Source organism: Globicephala melas, chromosome 18, assembly GCF_963455315.2.
Source record: "Globicephala melas chromosome 18, mGloMel1.2, whole genome shotgun sequence".
Lineage (NCBI taxonomy): Eukaryota > Metazoa > Chordata > Mammalia > Artiodactyla > Delphinidae > Globicephala > Globicephala melas.
In genome coordinates, this window is record NC_083331.1 from 67,462,657 (window position 1) to 67,486,429 (window position 23,773).

The 23,773-nt window shown below is 42.0% G+C and overlaps 1 protein-coding gene across 32 annotated transcripts in view; it reads right to left on the minus strand.

The window, feature by feature from the left end:
* The window catches only part of DOCK9 (dedicator of cytokinesis 9), a 283,582-nt gene that overhangs the window by 120,655 nt on the left and 139,154 nt on the right, over nucleotides 1-23,773 (minus strand). For all 32 annotated transcript variants that reach the window (XM_060288099.2, XM_060288103.2, XM_030856827.3 and 29 more), the window contains exons 3-7: nucleotides 13,501-13,590; nucleotides 9,895-9,977; nucleotides 8,136-8,205; nucleotides 6,041-6,136; nucleotides 4,904-5,038 (exon numbers count right to left, since the gene is read on the minus strand). In XM_060288099.2, the coding sequence (XP_060144082.1) occupies nucleotides 4,904-5,038; nucleotides 6,041-6,136; nucleotides 8,136-8,205; nucleotides 9,895-9,977; nucleotides 13,501-13,590 (474 nt within the window). The remainder of the gene's footprint in view (nucleotides 1-4,903; nucleotides 5,039-6,040; nucleotides 6,137-8,135; nucleotides 8,206-9,894; nucleotides 9,978-13,500; nucleotides 13,591-23,773) is intronic.

The window sequence follows — 23,773 nt, forward strand, 5'->3', positions numbered from 1 at the left end:
TCAATATGTCTGATTTCCTTACCTGGAACTTTCTCATCATTTATGAGGCCCAAAAGGTATTTAGACACCATGTCTACCTTCCTCCAGCTTCCCTCGTGCCTCCAGCTTTTATGCCTGTGAAAGGGTATCTTACTCAAAGTATAAAAACCGCAGTCCATGTGCATTAAATGACGAAGGATGAATGTGCACGAGGCCAGGGTTTCTCCACTTTGGCACTATTGACGCTTGGGGCCAGTAACTGTTATGGGGACCGTCCTGTGCACTGTAGCCTGTTTAGAAGCAGCCTGGCCTTACTCCTTAGATGCCAGTAGCATAGCCCCCCAGTTGTGAAGATCAAAACATGTCTTCAGATATTATCAAACATCCCCTGGTGGGTAAAATCGCCCTGGTGACTGCACTAGATAGAGGTTCAGCTCCGAGAAACATGACACAAGACTCCTGGTACTTACAGGCTGAGGGACGTGACATCACAAATTCCCACCAATGTGCGGCGTCCGAGCAGAGCCTTCGCCCACTAAAATTCTAGCTGGTTAGCCGCAGTCCCTGAGGGGGCTCTCAGTGAATGTCTCGGGGACAGGGTGGCCCTCCCAAAGTCGCCTCTGTGACCTCTGCAGCTGGTTCTCAGGAGAGAACTGCTCCCAGCAGAGCATGCAGACCACTGTGCACAACGCCTCACACCTCACTTCACAGAAAGAGTCAGAGAAGGGGTCAAAGGCCAGATATGAAAGGAGTTCTCTCCCCTGCACTCCTCACCTACTCATTACTATGAAAATAAGTTAAAAGTAGGGTGAGCATTAGGCCTTGATTCTGAATTATTCCTCTTTCTGAGCCTCAGTTTCCTTATCTGCAAAATAAGTGTAATCAACTTCAAGGTTCTAAAATACTTTTAGGGCTCAAGATTCGTAACTGGATTCTTTTCAGGTCTAGTTTTAAATTTTAGCATAGGCATTTCTTTGAACTCATAGCATTTAATCAGCTCATATTTTTACAATGTCCAAAAGCAATATTAAAAAAAAAAAACCTGAAATACTTAAGCCTCAACTTTTGGAGGTGAGCTTACAAACAGATGTGGAGATAAAAACAAATTATTTAAACATATTGAAGCCTTAGACACAATTCGTTAAATGTAAAACACCATCAGCCACACCTGCAAAAAGAATATGAAGGAAGGGATGGCCACTGAAGCCAGAACTTTAGATTCCGAAATGTATTCCAGAGACTGAGTGATTGGGGACTCCGTACTGTAAATCACCTATACTCTGCTGAAGACAGGCAACAAAACTCTTATAAAACAAAAGTAATTACTGCTACTTTCCAAATGAGTTGCCAAATATATTTAGTTTTGCTTTAAACATTTTTTTAAAGTCAATGCCAGAAAACTCAACTAAAATGTAACTGAAAAGGTCTCTCAGCTTAAGAATCCAAATGGAACTCCTACTTGGCAATCCCACCCAAGAAGTTACTTCACTGTCATTGACAATTCGCTCTGGTACTCCTTCCTTTATGCTGTGAATAAACATACTTTGATATAATTTGGTTTCTACAGTGGCAGCTTTCAGCTGAGTTTGGGTTACAAGCTGAGAGTGCCATGTGCCAATTAGCTGTTGATGCAAAAATAATTCTCAATGAATATTAAGTGGTGCTATCACCTTGATCTAGGGTTTGGTCCTGCACTAGAGGACCAAAAACAATGTTTTTTTTGGGGGGGGGTTGTTTGTTTTTAAATTAGTCACCAGTAACTAAAAATACCAAGATTTAACTAAAATTTTGTATTTCTGGTTTTCCTGAACCAGATGAGCTGGCAACCTTGAGCTGGCAGTGCCACCCAGCACATCAGCTGCCCCTTTAAACGGGACCACTTGTGCTCCAGTTTGTCACAGTCCCCAGCATTTCCTATCACTTTACACCCAGGCCTCTTCTTTCACTTAATTTATCTGCTTGGCCCCTGTAGCCAGCTGAGTTTGGACCCCCAACTTCCATGCTGACCACGATGAAGCAACAAGGTCTGGACTTATTCTCCCAACATAACTACTAGAAATAACTGGGCAAAATAGATGAAACAACTGTTTTTAGGTATTTTGCAACCATCAGGGCAGCCCTGTGATCCCTGATAGAAAGGAAATAGATGAGGTGAGCCCTACCATCACCTCATCACTTCCTGCCTGGAGGCCATATCTGGACCCAGGAAGGTGAGCCTGAACAGAGTCCAACAGTCTTGCTAACTGAGGAGGCTGCCCAGAGTTCAGAAGACCCAGGTGGCTAGAACATGCAGGACAGAGTCTCCAGAACAAGAACAGACTTCTCAGCACAAATAGATAATAGAGATCTAAACTCAGTAAAAACTCATTCATTACATGTTTATTTTCTCCTTATGTCATGCCTTAACAAAAAAGCTTACCAAAAAAATCAAAATCAAGACACAATAACCTAAATTTCAGGTCACCATAGATAAGAGATAAGGAGAAGACTGTGAAGAATAGGGAATAACATAAGACTCCAAAACAACACAAGCATCTAGAAGACAATGGAACGCCTTCAAATTCTAAGGTAAATTTCATCTAACTCTCAAAAAATTAAGATCTTACACATGATTTCCAGGAAGCTCCTGGAGGATGTGTTCCTCCAAAACAAGAAAGGAAAACGAGAAAGAAGACGACATGGGATCCTGGAAACAAGGAATCTGACACAGCCAGGACAGCAAAGGGAATTTCCAGGATGGTGACTGTGCAGAGGCTGAGGAAGCAGTCGGTCCAGCTTAGAGCATGAAGGAGGGCTGCAGGAGCTAAAATCCTCTCTAGCATCACATAATGTCCACAACTGATGAATGAAGAGCAGCGAACACTCCTTACCTAACAATATGGAGGCAAATCCCAAGAAAAAAAAAACAGTGGAAAAAGTTGAAAATGACCATTTCAGGGAGTGGGGAGTAGGTGAAGTGAGGTGATGCTGGCAGGACTGTGCCTTTAGTGCTACCTCTCTGTACTGTTTGACATTTAAACCAGATGAATGTATTATTTGGATGAAAATGCAATTTAATTTTAAGTAAACATGTGAACGCATAAGCAAGTATACCTGAGGGTCAAACCAGAGCTGTGTCTCTAACCTTAGTCACACTGGCCCCACAAAACCTTTCTTAGAGAACCGAGATTTGGGCTAATGTCATCAGCGAACACTGAGTCATCTTAAGGAAGAATTCTCTGATAACGGTGACTGCGTCTATTGTGAGGAGCCGTCAAGAAGACTGTTCGTTCATCACACAGCGCCCTCTGTATGAGGGCCCCCAAGAGAAACGCCTGAATGGGCTTCATTCTGAGATTACTCGGGCAGCTTCTGACTAATTGGACTGTTTGTATCTACAGACACTGTGCAACTGAACGGGTCTCCAAGCTAGAAAGCGTAGAGCCTGGTTTGTCACCCACCATAGCGGGTGTTAGTGAGGTCTTTAAAATACATGCTTTTTCCTTAACTTAATCCCACTTCATCTCTTCCCTACCCTGACTCCTTTCACACCACTTTATATTTATATTAGCCTGTGTTTTATGTATCCTTGTAAACTGCTGCCTTAGATATTCCTGGAAAACTGGAGGGGAGTGGATGAGTGGATGGACGGACGAACAGACAGATTGGGGAAACTGCCAACCTGCTTTCAAAGGCAATTCTACAAAGGCATGGAAGGAGGCACACCAAACTGCTAATGGTAGCTCTTTGAGAAAGGGAGATATGGGGGTCAACAGGGACTTCTGCACTACCTGTACTGTCTAACATTTCATAATACAAATACATTCATGTATCATGTATAATTAAAATAACTTTTAAGACTAACTCTACAACTGTAACAGCACTATGATAACAAACCCTAACCCCAACCCTAATATTGGCTGAATGCTTACCATGTGCCAGCACCGCTCTAAGCTCTTTACATGTATTGATTAATCCCTTCCATAACCATATTCAGTATTATCATTATCCCTATTTAACAAATGAGGAACCTGAGGCACAGAGAAGTTGAAAAATATCTCCAAGGTTATAGAGCTGTAAGGGGTAGAGCAGGGATCTGAACTCACTCTGAATCTGAAACCCAGTCTCTTGGCCAATATACCACTGTGCCATTGATACTATCATGATAAAAGTCATCCCAGAGATGCTAAGAACTGTTCTGAATATTTCCAAGTTAACTCATCCAATCCTCTTACCCTATTAAGGAAATATTATCATTATCTGAATTTTGCATGTGAAGAAACTTCAGTTAATAGCCAGTCCAAGGTCACACAGTTAAAAAGTAGCTGAGGATTTCCCTGGTAGAGCAGTGGTTAAGAATCCGCCTGCCAATGCAGGGGACACAGGTTCGAGTCTTGGTCTGGGAAGGTCCCACATACCGCAGAGCAACGAAGCCCGTGCACCACAACTACTGAGCCTGCGCTCTAGAGCCCACGAGCCACAACTACTGAGCCTGCGTGCCACAACTACTGAAGCCTGCGTGCCTAGAGCCTGTGCTCCACAACAAGAGAAGCCACTGCAATGAGAAGCCCGCGTACCACAACAAAGAGTAGCCCCCGCTCACCGCAACTAGAGAAAGTCTGCGTGCAGCAATGAAGACCCCACGCAGCCGAAAATAAACAAACAAATAAATAAATTTAAATTTAAAAAGTAGCTGAGCCAGGTTTTAAACATAAAAACTCATATGCAGAGCACTCGGGCCTCCTACGACATAATTCTGCATGTGTGTTGTACCCACTATCTTCTAAAATGATGAAAAACAAGCCTTTAACTCATTTTTAAGTCTGCTATTACACTTCTACCACGAATATTGCCATTTTTTGAAGTGTTTGCTTAAATCTGCTAATTCATAGATGGTACTTTTACAAATGAGAAAATTCAACGATAAAACTCGCTTCATATTTACCTGAACCACACCCATACAGGAATCCAGAAATATTGATCCTTTTGGTTCCTTGGAGATCTTTTCATCTTTATAAAAATTCAAATTGTAGGACCCATCACCAAGTTGAATCAAGTGGAAAAATCGTCTTTTAAACGACTGAGAGAAAAATACACACATAATTATGGTTTCAAGATGAAAACAGCCACAATCTCTCTCAATAACTCACAAGTACACCCTATGAAAAAACCATTTCAGTTCTCTCCAAAACAAATCTAATTCTGGCCAGCGCCCCAGGTAACTGGGTGAGTTAAGACTCTCCAACACATCTAATAATTTTACTGAATTTAAATTCTGTGGAGTTGGTTCACTAAGCATTCCTGGGTCATTTTTCTCACCCACAGAATCAGAGATTTTTACATAACCACCCAGAAGCGGTGCAGGGAATTCTAATTTGGGATGGAGCTCAGTCTAATTTGGGATGGAGCTCAGAAGGATGGAAACTTTCTCAAATCCCCAGGGTGTCTTGCTCACACGGAGTAGGAACTGTTCTCTGCCTCACGGAACTGGACGATTTTCCAGCCTCAGGATTACAACAATCAGCATTTCCCCTGATTTAACTTTTATCCCCTGCTCATCCTACCTCACTTCCATTGTTTCTCTTTATTATTAATTCTGGCCTTTCATTGGTCCTACTTCTCTCCTGAATAGTTTTTACACTAGTTTTACTTTTCTCTTGACAACCCCCTTCCAATTTAACCATTTTTCCTTTAGTCCTTGATTTTTGCTTTTCTTGACTTTACTGCAGGAAGACCTCCATGAAAGTGCTTAGGTGTAGCCCCTCGGTGATGTTCTACGAGGTACCAAGTATCCCTTTTGTAGTCAATACGGAGAAGAAAGGCTGTAAGGCGACTGCACCTTCACACCAGCCTTACGATGATCTCATCACGCTGGTGGTTGGAGGGTGACAAGGGGAGCGGGTGGAAATGGGGCTGTACCAGTGGGGGTCGATCACCGATCACCAGGGAGGCATCTCACTCACCAGACAATGTCACTTTTGTCAGAAAAAACAGCATGCCCATTCATCTTGAGCATCATTTCCAAGACCCACAGGAAAAAAAGGGCTTAGTAAGGGGAAAGCAGGGTGATGGGCCTCCTTACCCTCATGGTCACGCTTATTGCACTGTTCATGTTGCCTTTGTACAGCCAACCGTGCTTGGTGATCCCACCCTTCTGAGAGCCGAGGGAAGCAGCATCCTAGGAGACAAGGGCAACGTCGCAATCAATCTCCCGATATTACTGATGGGAAATCCGTTCAATTCATACCAGGTTGCCCCTCGCCCCTTTACTGGAGTAACTGTCTGGCACTAACACCTACTGTGTCCACTTATCAATAAAAGAGGTGGAACAAGCCTAGTCCATTAAAAAGCAAATGCTAGTCCATTAAAAAGCAAAGCTTGTTCTAGTCCAAGTTTTTTTTCCCCCCCCAAGTATTTTAAGTGTTTAATGAGCCACAGAAAGTACATACCATACTTAACCACTCAAGTTGTAAGGTCTCGCCCGGTTTGATGAAAAATGTTTTCACATTACACTCCCATATAGTTGGAGGACAAAAGCAAATTCCTGGAAAACTTCCCAGATGCTTAGTTCAGGGAAAGGTGAATAAGAAAGGAAGGAAATATGAGGCAGGCAATAAAGAAAGCAGAGATAAAATGCTGGGGCAACAGAAATGAAGGAAAGAGAGAGGCAAGACCACAACAGGGAGAGAGGAAAGGAGGAGAGAGAAAAGTGAAGGGCGACAGCTAGAAAAGTAAAGAAACATGTTTCCTCGAGTTCTGACCCGAACACTGAGATCTGGGTTTAAGGGCATGGGGCTGCCAGCTGCTGCTATAAATAAGTCAGGCTTATATTTGCACATATAATAAGCAGACAGACAGATGAAATATACACACACACAAATACACAATGTGGCAAACCTTCCACCACATCCTGACCCCCACCCTTTCCTTACTCTCTAAGACCTCTGCCTTGTGACTCTGCCCCCTAAGACTGTGTCCAATACACACTTGAGTAGGAGCCTTAGGAAGAGAGGACTACACTGTCAGGTCACCCAGCTCACGCCTCCTGAGGACTAGTCTAATTATGATGTTTATTTTTGTAATCAAGTAGACAACTGCAGAAAGACCTGTCTTATGCTTTGTCTGAGACCACCTCAATTTTTTTTTTTTTTTTGCGGTACGCGGGCCTCTCACTGCTGTGGCCTCTCCCGTTGCGGAGCACAGGCTCTGGACACACAGCCTCAGCGGCCATGGCTCACGGGCCCAGCCGCTCCGTGGCATGTGGGATCTTCCTGGACCGGGGCACGAACCCGTGTCCCCTGCATCGGCAGGCGGACTCTCAACCACTGCGCCACCAGGGAAGCCCACCTCAATTTTAATATTGGTGGTTTTACTGTTGTTATTATTAGTGATAATAGAAGTAACTTACCTGTCTAGGATTTTACAGTTTGGTGTGCGCTCTTATGTGCATTATTTCAATCGGTCCTCCTCTTACTATTAATCAGCACCAAGTTTTTAATATCTTATTTTTCATTTTGAATGACCACTCACTCTTCCCAGAATATTTTTAAAGTTGTTTCTAAAATAATTTGCTACCATGGACATTGTTAACACTCACAATTAGGCATCTAATACTGAGTAGGGAAGAGTAAGTAATGCAGAGATGGGCAGCACTAACTTTTTATTAGGTTTTCCTTGCTCAGTGGACACGGTCACCTTAATGCCTGGCTCTCTTTATACACTTCTCTGGCCATAACCGTTCCCCCAATAGTAGGGGGAGTGGGCTTGTTAAATTCAGAGGTTCTGGGTACTATCTACTTTACTCAGAGCCCTCACTGAAGAAACAGCCATTTAAAATCTACTGGCTGCCAGTTTGTTTCAAATAGCCTGCTGAAAAACAACCTCAACTTAGGATCTAAGTAATCTTGATCTTTTAACAATGTAGCCAAATCTTGTCCAGGACTTTGAAAATGATCTCAGAACAAATAAACAAGGACCAGAGGAACAGGCAATGCTAAGCAGTCAAGTTGAAACAGAGACCTTATTTCAATCAATCAAACAATACATTTTAAAAAAATTCCTCCCCGGTTTCAAGGAACATTCCAATTCCTGTTTTGGCTAAATGTTGGTAATTTTCCAATGAATCTTCTAAATCTGTGAACTAAATGAATCCTTCGATCCGCCAGCAAGCATCCTACCTCATCTTTGTCCACCTCCTCATCAACTTCATAGACATGAACTGGAAGTTTATCCAACTTGGCCACTTTGCTTTAAAAAGAAGAAAGAATCTTGTTTTATAATTACCTAATCTATGAAGAGATGCTGCATTTCTTCCCCCATCAAAGGAACCAGCATTTAACAAATCCAAAGCTGGCCCACTTGGCTAAAGAATAAAAACAACAGATGAAGTTGCTTTTCAAAGTGGGTGATGCAAGAGTTAGAGAGCTCCCAAAAGCCAGGCAGACAAGACGGCATGGCTTGTTGGGAGTTACGTAGATTAAAAATGGGAAAGTGTATTAATAAATAAACACATGGTAGAATAACTTTTAATACGAAGTTTAAATGAGGTCACTCCATCTGAAGTGATTGGAAACCACAGTCTTAATGATGATGGTATTAACAACAAAAACAGGACAATAACGATATCAGTCATTAAACGGTTATTATGTGCTAGGCACTGTGCTATACTTCACATGTGTTACTCCGTTAGTCCTTTAGATGGTGGGGACTGGTGCTAAGACCACTTAACAGATGAGGACACTAAGGCTTACAGAGGGCAGAGTAAGTAGATGATGCAGGCCGACTACAGAGTCTATGTTCTTAATCACTGTTACAACCTTCGTCTACTTCTCATCACACAACTGAAATTCTTATTAACGCCAAGAGGTAAAATCCACCAGCAGTAAAAGTATATCGTATAAAATACACCGAATCCCCGGTCGGTTCTCTTTCAGTCATGAGAAGAGCATGAACAAACGTATCAGTGAAGATAGCTTTACCGACCAAACAGGAAGAATTAAGTCCCCAGATAAGTACTGGGTACATACAGAAGTAAGGAGCGTACCCATCTGGACAATGCTGGAAGGGAGTGTTCTCAGCAGAGGTTTAAAAAGAGGCAATTGGGAAGTTGGCTGGACGCTCTTAAGGAGTGGCTGAACCACACAAACAGAAAAAACAAACAGCTAGGTCCACTGAGAATAGTATAAACAGTTCAAACTCATAGATGGAACAAACCCTAAGAAAAATTTATTAACAGGGTCTTAATTAAAATTTTCATTGGCAACGGTTACTTTTGAAACACAATCCATCATTATGTGCTTTCAATTTTCATAATAAACTAAAATCTGCCAACTGTGTTATTTCAGGATGTACCATTTTATAACAGATACCCTCTCAAGGCAAGACCTATCTATACCTGGTTTACTTTAACTACTGCTCATCAATCTAAACACACTTGCTTTTGGTATATTTTAGAATGAGTTAATACTTTAAAGAACGTAAAGAAATTTGAGAAAATGCTTGTTCTTTGATGTACATTTTTTAAATATAAAATTTGTTCAATATAAAATGCTTTTCATGTCTCTTCAAAATATTATTTTTAAGATAAAACACACCTCAGCATATTTCAATACACTTACATTTTGTTTTCTGTTTCTCACTGAAAAAAATCTCACCTGTTTTTGTTTCATCAGTGGTACCCTGAGCAGAATCACTGAACATAATTAAACCATCCACGTGTTTCTTACCACCTACCAATTCCCAGAGTACCAGGTTTGAGTACTATTAACAAATACCCTGTAAACAATAGCTAACCCATATACACACAAACCACCTAGAAATATTTTCTCTAATCACTCTGATTGCATGTGAAGTTACACATCTCCCTAGGCATTTCAAGTACAAAGAACTTTCCCTGTGTGTATAACCCCATCTTGTGTGGTCTGATCATTTACTCACTTTGGAAGCTGTCGAAACTCTCCTGAGTAATCTTCATATTTGTAGTTCACAAGATGCCAGTCAGAGTTATAGGTTTTGATGCACTATTTGGGGAGGGGGGGAGAGCATAAAAAAAAAAAAAGCATAAGAGAAAAAGAAAAAAGACATGTGATGACTTTTGGAAAACATTTGGGAAAGTTTATGAATGCACACCCACACCAATATCAAAAAAATTCTTTCCCCTCAACCCTCTCATGCCTGAAATGCCACCATTAGAGGTTCCTATGAAGCTTAAGAACCACTGAAACGTTACACTTGGGAGAGGGGTCACTTAGGTCGTCGTCATTCATGATCAGATGATAAGCAGATGTTACAAGGAGACAAACCTCACCTCCTCTTGCTGCATTTACATAACAATGTGCTGTTTCTGACTTAAAACCACTTGGCTCCTAAGAAGTCATGTGGGCTTCTAGAAGAACATGAAAGTAAATGGAAAGTGTGAACCTAAAGATACTTCCATAGTATTTACTAATATTAAAACTTGCTCATTAGTCAATATTACATACATTTGCCCTCAGATTTTCATTTTATTTATAAGGGACAGTGTGAGGTAATTAGGAAGAAAGATTTAGATTCCAATTCACAGTGGCACCATGATCTCTTCACATGTACATGTGTGCGTGCATGTGTACAAATGTACAAAGTATGGAGCAGTCCATTGCCCAGATTCCACAGTGACACCAACCTACACGGACTGCATTAAACTACCTCGCTATCTGACAAGCTCGACCAACCAGCACGGTGTCTTTCATTCATCTGTCCAGGAGGATCCACTGAGTAGTGTGTAGAGTCTTAAGATTATAAGGTCTCCTCCACCAGATCTTCAAATATGAATGAGTCAAAATCAACAGGTGAAGCATTTGATTTATTTTCCATCAGCGAACTTGCTTTTCTGTATGGACAGCTCTAGACTACACATATATAGATGTCAGTGTGGCAAAAAATGAATGAATAAAGTGAAAACATAGGTAGTTAAATGTATTAGTCGTACCTAGTTGACTTGACTCTGGCTGAAACATCATGAACAAAGTCTCTATTCTGTTTACTTCACTTTGTTGTTTATACTGTGAACCTTTTTATCCATTTCATACTTCATGCCCGAAGGCTTTCTGAAGCAAAACCCCAAGGTCATGAAAGTAACTACAGCTAATGCCTCTTGTGCCAGGCTCTACACTAAGCACTCTATTGGCAAGGTTGTGAACGGAAGGTAGAATAAGTTTTTTATATTATCATTCTGAGGTGGGATAAAGAGCAGAGAAGGGTTAAAAACAAAGTCAGATGTGGGAGCTGAACAACTTTTCAATTTCTTTGCTAAGTAGTTACAAATGTTTTTAAATACCATTTTATTCTTATAATTGCTTTTTTTTTTTTAATTTCAAAGCATTTTCACATTTAGAACATCAGACATCCACACTCAAAATCACATTCCAAAACCAGTATGACTTCAGAATTATCTGTAGGTTTGGGTTTTCCCATCCTACCCCTGGGTCCATTAGCATAGCTAAGTCAGGTCAGACTATGTATGACACAGCCTTGTGGACATGCTCTATTATCTTTGTTCTGGTTTTTCACCAAGCCCTTCAACTTCAGCTTTCATACCACCAAAGTCTCTTGTAGGATATTAAACCTATTCCGAAGTATAAAATGTACCTGCCCAATTAAAAATAAATAAATAAGTATACACTTGTACATAATCAGTGCATTTATGAACAGAACACCTGAGTGCCCAGATTTTTAATATCTTACGGAAAATGGGTAAGAAAGATAATTACAATGTTTAAATATTTTAAACTATAAGGAACTGCAAAAAACACAGTTAACCAGGTTAAGTAACTAGCTTCACTCATTTAATAAGCCATTGTTGACCACCCACAAGGCAGGCACAGGCAAAATTCCAAGGCAGGTGCACAGAACAAGGCAAGCAATCCGCACCCCTCTGGAGGTGTAGAAAGTCTAGGAGACAAGGGGTTCAATCAGAAATCAGTAAGCAGAGAACTGCATCTCTAAAGAGACAGGGATCTGACTGGGCTGATTTCATGACTGACCTTTCAAACTTGTGAAATTCAATAATATTTTGAAGTTACACTGGAAGGTTTTTGAAGTTTTGTTTTGTTTTGTTTAAAGCCATTAGGTCATCCTCCTGTGGACAAGAGTACGGGGCGGAAGTGCTGTTGCACTCCACCCTGGTGGAAGAGGCCCAAGAGGGTGTAGCTATGCTGGCTCCTGCCCCACAGGGTGAAGTCGCTATTGCCCAGCCTGCAGTGATGGGAGAACCTAATGGAGAGCTGTCCCTCAAACACAATATTTTTTTTAAGAAACTGGGAGAACTGAATTAGTAATTAACAATTTTACTATATGCTTTAAAACAAGGATCAACAAATTTTTTTCTGCAAAAGGCCAGATAGCAAGTATTTTCAGCTTTGAGGGACACACTGTGTCCATTGCAGCCATTGGTGTCTGAGCTGTAATGTGAAGTAGTCACAGGCATATGTGAGCGAGCAAATGGGTGCAGCTGTGCCGCAGTGTACCCTTCTTTACAAAAACAGGCTGCAGGACAGTTCGCCTAATGTCCTGCTTTAAAATAAACATTTGAGACTCTGTAAACATATTTGGCTGTGTTTGTCTTGCATTAATATTACGAATAGAGTGGCAAAGGAGGTAAGACAAGAAGTTACCTTTTCAGAATGCTAAGAGAACAACACACTTCAAAAATTTTAACTATACATTCAAGTTTTCAAAAATCTCAGTGAAACTAAATGTTGTTATTGTAATGGTCCTTTGCTTAGAACAGCATAGCTTCCTTGTAGTGGGCAAATTTATTGATGGGCATATTTAGCTCCTAAATATCAACTAGAAAAATGGGGATAAAAATACACTATTTTTTAAATGAAGGAGCACTTCAAGAAACAAAATTAAAACATCTAACTCGTTCGTCCTATCTAAAGGCACCTGTAGGAAGAAACAAACACCTCAAGACAGAACAAGCAAGCAATCTCAAAGCAATAATTTTTCTTTCCTCCTTAACGAAAGAGTCGTTTTCTGTATGTTCAAACAAAAGTAATAATAATCATATATTGATCAGGGATAGTTAGGCTCTGCTCATTGTTACCTGGTACTTCATGAATATTGAACTAATCTTGATAATAAATTACAAGTATAAACACATAAATGAAGTCAACGAATACATAAATGCATATGCTGAGTCTCCATTAAAAACAATATAACACCATTGTAAAGCAATTATACTCCAATAAAGATGTAAAAAAAAAAAAAAAACCCAGCAAAAAAAACCACACAAAAAAACAATATCAAAGTCTGCTAGGTGTCCAGTGAGTTCATTCACAAGTTACTCCTATTCTAAGGCTATGAGATAAGTTTTGTAGAATTCATGTTTTGTCATCAAATTGACCCCTGTTGACATTTCTGTCCAAGTTTCAGACTCTGAAAACTTCTTATTATTTTTCTATTCTAACTTCCATCATAAAAATGTAATTACCTCTTTGACACTTTCTTGAAAATATCACTGAAATTTTTAAAAGGGGAGGAGGCATAGAAGAAATACATTACCTCTGTAACAAATAAGCTCTGAGCTTCCTGCTGCGCGTTGGCAGGGATGGTGGAGCATACGTACCGCCCCTGTCGTCTCAGGATGGCCGTCTGTGAAGGAAGCACCAGGACACGCTCGGTTAAGTGAAGACGATAAGGCGCCAGCCTCCCAGGGCAGTGGGGCCCTTCCCCTTCCTCTGCAGTCGCACCCCGTGGACCCCAGACTCCAGTTGGCTCCTTAAACTTCAAAAGGTGGGGGCAGTGGCTCCCAAGTCCTTCTGGATCACGGGCTCAAGGACCCCTCCAGGCAGGAAAGAGGCCCCTTTCAGAGACCCTAACACTCCCCCACCCCACGTGCTTGATCTAGTCCCACGAAGTTGCCTTTTACTTGCCTGGATTGCGGCAGTTTTAAAACTGTGGTAAAAGAGACATAACATTCACCATTTGAACCATTTTTAAGTGTACAGTTCAGGGGCATTAAGTACATTCACATTGTTATACATCCATCTCTTAACTGCCTTTTACAACTGTTCTTATTCACTGCCACATCCCCAGTGGGACCCGTAGCAGGTCCTTAATATTTGTTGACTGAATCTGTGACTGTGAACACTACCTTCCCTCCTGTAACTGAGAACTGCTCCTGTTTCATGAGGCTTAAATGTTTATTTTAAATAATAAAATCTCTCATGACTTTAGGCAGCAACACATCTACCCTAATTAACACTAGTGTAGGGACTGTAATGTCAATTCGAGTTAACTAGGCCTTGGGCTTCAGGAAGGAATGTTCTAGATTTTTTCTCCCATGGACTGTAATCCTTGGATACTATTAACAGATCATAGTTATAAAAACAGCACACAAGAAACCAGCTTGTTGACAGAATCTATCCCATTGGTTCCTGAGGCTAATTACTAAGCTGGGATCTCCCAGCATCTGTCCCATCTGTTTTTCTTCTTCCTAAGATTGGAGGAAACTTTGGGTCAGATCTGTGGTCCCTCCTCTGCCAGCACAGGGGAAGAACTCCAGGGCATACATTTTTAAATAATCTTATTTCCTGCCCGTATTGTCTCCCTGTTGTGTCTGCTTCACCTGTCTTTACTCTTTGCTTGCACTGTGACCATCATTGAAAGCAATCTTAAAACCTACTTTTACAATAAGGCTTCCTTATTCTACAGGAAGAGAAGGAAGGAACTCTGTTCTCTACCAAAGTCCTTCACAGGTGAATTTTTAATTCATTCAGCCTCCTCCACGAGGGCTTTCAACACCCTGGCTCTTGGCTTCTTTGTGAAAGTCACAAATGGTGACCCTTCTTACACACCTGGTTCCATGAAATGCCATAGAGATGAATGACAGTAGGCACTGGAGGCATAATCTATTCAAAAAACTTCAAAGTAAAACATCGATTGTCAAAACTGTTAAGAATCAGGTATACCAGTAAAGGGGAATTAAGAAATTATGTGCACTTCAAAGAAGGACACATTCTATACCCCCACTTACTGCGTCCTTATCTTGATTTATTTGGGTCTATCACGATTTTTTGAAACTAATTATCGTACTTTAAAAATGTTCATGAAATGGCTCAGGTCAAGAAATAGGACTATTAGGGTCATTTCCAGCTCATTCCCCATCAGAACATTAGGAAGAAATAAAATTTATTACAGAATTTTCCTAGTGGAATTACCAACTCAAGAAACTTGAATTATGTGACACTTTTCCAAACACCCCTTTAAGGTAAGAAAAATAATAGGAAATGAAACCTTTTTATTATTGTGGATCAAAGTGCATTACGTTTTCAATTTAAAAAGAAAGCAACTTTACTCATTAAAGATAGACGACTTTTAACAGATAAGAGAGCACTGGGCATAATTAAACCAATCATCCATGTGTTTATTACCACCCACCAATACCAGAAGGGTGTAAGAAAGAAGAACACAGAAGCACAGGCTGGTACGAGAGGAAAGAGTCTAAGAGGGGAGTCTAAATCCGACAGGGAGGAGAAGTGGACATCAAGAAGATGAAGACGTGCACTGAGGCAAAGATGCTTACGCTACACTGTACAGGATGAGTACAAGTTGTGTTTAGTACAAAAAGGAAGAGAAATGTGAAGATAAGCCTACCCTTAGAAAGTTAAAATAACAAAATCAAGTCATAATAGATGAGATTAGTTTTTTGCATACACATAAAAAGCAAACCCATTAAGTCCTAGAATTAAAAATATATACGCCAAAGAAAAAACTGCCTAAAACTCTAATTAGCTTGAATTAAACATCTCTAAAACCGCACCAACCTACAGCCTAGTCAATGGTTTTAACTAGGGAAAGAATGAGCCAACAGAAAGAACAGGGCTTGTATGACCAAAGCAATTTTGTCAATGTCTTTGTCATCATTTAATAGGAAAGGCTGGGATCCATCAGGCTGTGACCCACTGGGGGACTCCTGGACTTGGCTCCAATGAGGAGTCACAGTTTGATGTCACCAGTTGCCAAGGTCTTTCCTCTTGTTCCTTCTGCTTTGAGTTTAGCCTCACTAACCCACTTGTTTATCATAATTCCCATTTCAACTCTCCTAATCAGAGAACACACAGCCAATGAATGTATTCTGATCTGCTTATTAATTCTAGTTCTCAATGCACATTATTAAATGGTATTCTGGTTTGTTTAACTTCTCCATATATTTTATGTATTAAAAGTCACATTCAGGTAATAGTCTATGTATGTCAAATCGATTCACATTAAATTTCTGTAGTTTTATTTATCTGGCTTATAACAGAGTCCAAATCAGTACCTGCAGATTTATACTCAATGAACACTAAAACTCTTCTCAAATATGAGCTTAATTTTCTTTTTCATGGTTGTGGTATTCTTTCCTACTTTACTATTAACTAAAATCATATTCCTGCTAAAAGATGGGTCTGTGTCCACCTTATATAAATCATCATCAAGGTGGACATTCAAAGAACATCAGTCCCATCCCTTTGTTTGCAAATAAATTATTTCCATTCTACTAAAAAGGCTGTACATCTGCAAGGGGTAGGGGGAAAAAAACAGTGCACACTATGAAGTGTGATAAGATCTGAAAATTAAAATCTAAACATAGCTAGCATCTCAAACATCCTTTGGGATATAAATCTCACAATACAAAATACAATTTAAAGCCCAGCTTCCCTGGTGGCGCAGTGGTTGAGAGTCCGCCTGCCGATGCAGGGGACACGGGTTTGTGCCCCGGTCCGGGAAGATCCCACATGCCGCAGAGCGGCTGGGCCCGTGAGCCATGGCCACTGAGCCTGCGTGTCTGGAGCCTGTGCTCCGCAACAGGAGAGGCCACAACAGTGAGAGGCCCGCGTACCACAAAAAAACAAAAATAAAAATAAAAGCCTTCTTCTAGCAACTATAACAGATTCAATTATTTTCAGTCAATATTGTTTCTTAGGTTAAACACTGGCAGTGCTTGACGCACAGAAATCCTTAATTACCTTGGCCAAGTATGGGCGTGAGTCTTATGAGGCCTTCCACAAAATTTTAGGACTAATTGAAAAGGTAACTTAGGACTGCAAAAGGAGGAGAAAAAGGTGAAGTCCTCTTCTAAAGGACTTATATAATGATGCATGGACACCTGAGAGCCTAGGCCAATCTTTATGGGACATTTTTTTTTTTAATGGAATGAACTGATGAAATGCAGAGGTGCCCCCAGATCCGAATATAAAGGGTACAATTTACAACTATCTCCAAGTCTAGTTAGGAGGACAAATTTCAAATAGAGCCTTTTTTATTTTAAAAACTTATTTTTCCTCTTGGTTGAAATGATTCCCTCCAAAAACTGGGGTCACTTTAATGGCTATGAATCGTAATCAGGAATGCGGGATGCTCAGCCCAGGGAAGCAGGGTCCCTAAAGGGAACATACAGAGGTACCACGTTTCCTCACCTGGGCACAACCCCGGGGCCTTCCGGGCATGTCCTGCCCCTCTTCTTCACCACTCACTGCTCTTCCCCGATGGCCTGCTGTGGCCCTGTTTCTTTAGCTTTAACTTGGAATCCCTCTTACTAATGAACTTCCTGCCCCCAACCTGGCCAGGGCTCTGTCTTTCCTCCGTAGGGTGCTGGCTAACATGCTACCTTGACCCCACTGAGGCTGGGATACCAAGAAGCTCATGTTTCAAACCACAAGCAATGTGAAGCACATAATTTAATTAAACTTCCTATGGAAGAATTTGAGAAGTGATCTTGGAAAGAGGTTGGACTTGAGAGCCAGGAAACCTGAGTTCTCATCTGAGCTCTGCCTCTAATTAGCTGTGTAATCTTGGAGGAAAGTTTTAACTTTCCAAATCCAGAATTTTCTAGGATCTCTAGGTTTTCTTTGTGGTTTAAAAACTCCATAGTTCCATGGAATTCTAAGTCTCTCTCTCACAAGTGGTTTATTATGAGTGCTACGAATTGCTTTGTGAGAAACTAAAAACTTAAAAGACATCCAGAAAAAAGATGAATACCCTGTATCTTTTTTGATTTATAGTCATATTACCCCACTTACTTTTTTAATGAAAGGAATTGTTTTAATGTGTTTTTATGAAAGGAATTGGATTAAAAGGAGGGAAGATTCACTCTGTAGACTTAAATACAGGCGTTAGTATTAACGAAGATGTTCTTTTGTGTCATCATTTCTTTATTTTTCTAATCCTCTCAACTCATAAGGCACCAGATTTTTTTTATTAATCACTTTACAATGGGCATTAAACTATAACAAAACAACCCTCTTAATTCCTGGTGGGAAGTATGCATATATACTGGGTGTCTAATATATCATATTTTATAGGACTTACGATTCAGACATTGAAACAAAAGGCCCACCCTTCCCCTGGGACACAGGAACAATGAGCTGGAGACAAAATCCCAGAGAAGTGGGTGGGCTGTAACCTGAGCCAGCTGTGCGTATCTACAAGGACTCTCCCCATCTCTCCTGTCCTAAGGAGCGCAGGGCAGGAAGTGTCCGCCCTCAGACAGAAAACAAACATCACGGGCAGCCCAGGAGGGAGTGCGAGCTCAGAGGTGGCTGCTCCTCGGGTGTCCTAAGCAGAACAACTCCAAAGGAAGGCGAGGCCAAAGTGCACCACCTGAGACACAGAAGAGGTGAAGAGGGTTCTCCTCAGTAATCAGTCAGTAGGTATGGCTGCAGAACAGAGAGAGAGAAGGGATTCCTATGCTCCTGCCATCTTACCTCTAAGATGGGCCTTGAGGCCTGGGGAGTGAGGGTAGGAGGGGCCAAGGCGCAGTGAAGGGAGGCAAGTGGATGTGGCAGAAATCAAAGCCCAGGTGGTCTGGGTAAGACTGAGCTCTCAGGCGGGCATGGCCCATCTCCCTAGCTAAAGAGTAAGCCCTGGGTTGAATTTTTATTGTGCTCAACTGCACCAAGTGGATTTTCAACTGCTCCCTGCTAGAGAGACAGCTCTCAACACCTCCTCCCTCTGTCTCTAGGTCCCTCTGAATCTGCTGGAAATACCCCCTTGGATGTATGTCCGTACATTAAACGTTTTGTATCCTGCACAGTATTAAACCTCACTTTAGACAAGGCTGGGAACTTAGCTGCAACTTACTGAGCACAGCAGTAATGGAACCTTTCCAAATATCTGGCAGATGCATTTGTTTCAGAGCAGATGACTAGCTTTTGAGAGGATTCAGTTCCAAGCTAGGCTGGAAACTGAAATCCACACAGGGCGTTCCCCGCATCTCACTGCAGAGATCAGACCCACAGTGTTCCATGAAGGTCAGACAAGTCCATTTCCAGGGAAGCGGTTTCCTGAGGATTCTCAATGTTTAATGCACTAATAATCAAGAAACAAACAGGGCAGGGGACAAGACAAGGGTCCAGAGAAAGATGTCCACTTAGGTTTCTGGAGGGACTTAATAAAAAACAACTCCCGAGAAACTAAAACATTACAAGGACGGAGCCTAATATGGGCAGAGAAACGGACATCTCTCTGCCTCTCTCTGACAGCTCCTCTTCACTAGTCCCTGCCCGGTGCCCAGGTTTCCATCTTTAACTGTCTCTCTCTCTTCCCTCAACAGCATCACCCTGTGCCGTCAAGGACTTTCCTTGCTGTACATCCCCATGACAACGCACCGATTTAGGGGGCTCTTGTGTGAACCTCAGTGTGGCACCCTCCCTGACGGGGATGTCTGCCTTCCCTCAACCAGCCCTCTGCACAGCTGCCAGTCATCTTTCTGAAACTCTTATCAATAGCGTCATGCCTCAGCTTGAATCCTTTCAAGGACCCCCACCACCACTGCCATGAGAATAAAGTCCAGACTCCTCAGCATGACCTGACCTTTGGTGACCCATGGTACTGACTTCTCTGGACTCCTCTCCTGCCCGTCTCTGACCCTCCAGCACGCGGGCTACTTCTGACTCCCTAACGTAGCAGCCCCTGCGCCTGGCTGCAGGGCTGCTCACTCCCACCTCCTGCAGCACATGGCACACACGCAGTTCTGTGGAAATTACTCAGAAACCTTGCTGCATCGCCCACCAGACTCAAGAACCTCAGACTGTGCTAGTCATCTTTGCTTCTCCAACACCCTTACATAACGTCTGGCCTAACCTGAATGTCTGAATGAATGGGCAGTCGGGACTTTTAAATGGAATCACTTGGGGCTCCGAATGAGACAGTGTCTTAGCAACTGGTGAGACATCAGGTAGCTCTGTCACTGCATAGTGTCCTGTTTCCTAAAGTGTCATATATGTACATTTATAAATGTCAGTAGACCTTTGATAGTCATAAAAATTTCACTCTGCTACCTTGAAAACCCCCCAAATTATGTATTACATAACAGCTTGGTCAAATGCAGTAAATTATAACTAAATAAGTTAAATGTTCAAAACCCTTAATGACCAGACTCATCAATTGGGGGGCGGGGGGTGTTTGGTATTACAGAGAAGCTGGTTTCTTTTTTTTTTTTAAATAAATTTATTTATTTTTGGCTGCGTTGGGTCTTCGTTGCTGCGCGCGGGCTTTCTCTAGTTGCAGCGAGCGGGGGCTACTCTTCGTCACAGTGCGCGGGCTTCTCGTTGCGGTGGCTTCTCTTGTTGTGGAGCACGGGCTCTAGGCACACAGCCTTCAGTAGTTGTGGCACGTGGGCTCAGTAGTTGTGGCTCGTGGGCTCTAGAGCACAGGCTCAGTAGTTGTGGCACACGGGCTTAGCTGCTCCGTGGCATGTGGGATCTTCCCAGACCAGGGCTCAAACTCATGTCCCCGGAATTGGCAGGTGGATTCTTAACCGCTGCGCCAGCAGGGAAATCCCTCTAATCACTTAAGTATCACTGCAGAAGTGAGGACGGGGCTGGCTACCCAGAAAACCAGGAGAGGCCTTGCAGCCACCTGAGTGGACACGTGGCAGGTCCAGCTTCCCCATGAGTAAGGGGCTCAGCCTGCTCCACATCATATGACTTTACAACTAAAAACTGCCAACCTCAAAAAGAAAACGATGTTACCTAGAGGAGAGGAAGGCGACTCCACTAAGCATCCTGGGCACTCAGCTCCCTCCCTGCTGCCTGGCGGGCATCAGCCAGGGTGTACAAAGAGCTTCCTTGAATGGTGGTATCTCTTTGGATTCTCACACATCTAATGAGAACCCCAATTTTAGGGCAAATGTTATCCCTGAATTACAGGTTAAGAAAGGTGAATTTACATGGGAGCATCATTTAAAAAAAAAAAAAAAAAGGAAAGGTGAATTTTAGGAAGGTTTACGGCTTACTGAAATACCCAGATTAGTGACAGACAGACCTGGGGCTAAAATCTAGACCCAGATGACTACATCTCAGGTCTTGCCACTACCCTATTGTCTAGAACAACTACCATTCTATTCGGTAACAGAGCCTTGAGGAAGGGGTAGGCAAGTGTAGCTTCTTTCATTTTCTAGTTGTCTGTATATGGTTCCCTATGTCTTCTTTAGAATGCAATTTTAGTTGTTAAAAACACCATACCTTTGTGCGAATACCTAGCGTAGTGAATATGCTTCACGTTAAAACATGTCCATTATTTATATACTTCCAATATCCCAATGAAGTTTCCTTTCAGGACTTGCCTTAGGGAGGCACACGCCTTCATTCACACGTAAGGCCTCGCTCGTGCATCAAGGATAATTTCACACAAGCCCCTCTGCGCATTTACCAGCACCGCCAGGACGGTCTGCTCAGAGCAGCCCTTCAAAGCCTGGGACGCCAGGCAAAGTCCTATCTTACACGCAGTGGAGCAGAGGTTATGCTTTGCGGATAAAATGCTAAGCAGATGGGGAAGTCCTGATTGGAGGACTTCTGACATCAGGGGACTTCACGGAACTCCCTTAATTTATCCTCACTGGATCTCAGGCACACACTCAAGGGTGCTGCTGATGCAAGGTCCATCAAACCCACACAGGACACTCGGCAGGGCCCAGGTTCTGCTAGGCAACCCTGGTAGGAAAAGGCAGAGGTATGGACACAGCAGGACCCATTCAGGTTGTAGGAACCACGAGTGTGTGCCTAGTAATATGTTAAATGGCATCTGATGATTCTGAGGCCAAAACCCAGCTTTTCTTTTTCTTGAAGGACTTCTGAGTTTTGTTTTTGCATGCAAACATGTCTGCCTCTCTTCTACTCCCTTGACCCACCACCTTGAGCTGTGCCCTTACGACCACAAAGGCAGCTGGTGCCGAGATCTCAAATCCATCCATTTACTCAAAACATATTAAATGCTTACCACGAATTAAGCACTGTTGTAGGAACATCACAAATGCAAAGGCGAATTTTCAAAAAGCTATGGTTTATAATAAAAAAACAACAACTATGGTTTGCCACTCTCACAGAGGTTTTATTTTCTATTTGGGGAGAAAATAATAAAGTCTTATAGTTACAAATAACCATAATAAAGAATGATTTTCAGTGAATGCTAGAGATACGGTATAAATAAATCTCCACTGCTTGCACTGTCTTAAGATTTCATCTTGGCTCAAATCTTCCTCTGTCAATGCCTGTGAGTAGTGTTTAATAACCTAAGACATATACATGAATCACATAGATAAAAGTGTCCTTCTACCCGTCACTGGTTACACATGAGGTCTGTGCTTACCCAATTCCACTCACTGTAGAACCTTCACTGGTCTCTCTGACCTATTTAAAATGTGAGCAAACGTTATTTTTAAAAAGCAAAGAAAATTTGAAAAAGAAAGAAAGAGAGTGAGTGAGACAGACGGGAGGGAGGGAGGAAGGAAAGAAAATGTGACCTGATATGGGGAAAACATGCATACAGTAATGGACTACTAGACTCATCCAGTATCTTTTATTCTACCTGAGAAGAGAATAAAATCTTAGATTCACTTATGAAGGTAATATTTTGTGTGTGTGTGTTTTATTTCATCTAGTTATTTATGTAGGTAATCTTAACTCCCCACTCGATCATAAGTTTTCCTAAGCACTACATGGTGTTTCTAACAAAAATCATGTCATACATTGCCGGTATGGTGGGGGAGGGGGGGAAGAACTACTTCCCTCACCCGGCTGTCTTGAGGAAAAATGAAGAAAATGTCTAAAGTGCTAGTAAACATAGAAATCAACCTGACAAGTTTTTCCTCTAATGGTGTTCACAAAAGGCACCACAGCTCCCTGAGGTGCCCAGCTGCTGGCGCACCATCACACCGCATTCTGTATGAACGCCCCAGCTCCCTAGGAGAACAAAGAACGCGCATCAATCATGTCCCCTAGAGTTGCATCCCATGGAGCATGGCATGGGCCACCCTCCACTGAAGAACGGGCCTCCTCTGCTTGCACAGAGCACAGGGACCCAGAGGTACACCCGTGGGCAGTGAGGAAGACCAGAGTACCCACCTGGGTATCACATCAGCTGAACCTCACTGGTTATGGCCAGACTGTCCTCCTACCCTACAAGGCTGCTACCTTCATTTAGAAAGGATGGCACAAATCAAAGTTAATTATGGTTCTTCAATATATTTCTGTATTTTCTGATTGAGAATCTGATATAGAAGCTGATTTTCAAAAGCAATTTTCCCCGTCACCAAAGGAACACTGAATTGGCATACTTCCAAGGCTGATATTCCTTTAAAGTGGGTGAGCTGAACACAAAGGTTTTAACAAATTAAGGAACAAATGTAACAGTCAAGGTAATAATAATGACCAAGGTTCCTAAATCACTTCTTTTCCTGCTGCATTTCTAACAAGAAAGGTTACAATATATACCTTCCAAGGGCCTAAGGATCCATGTCGAGCTTACATTAAATGTTCAAAATAGTCATTTGAGGAGCTATACCCATAACTTA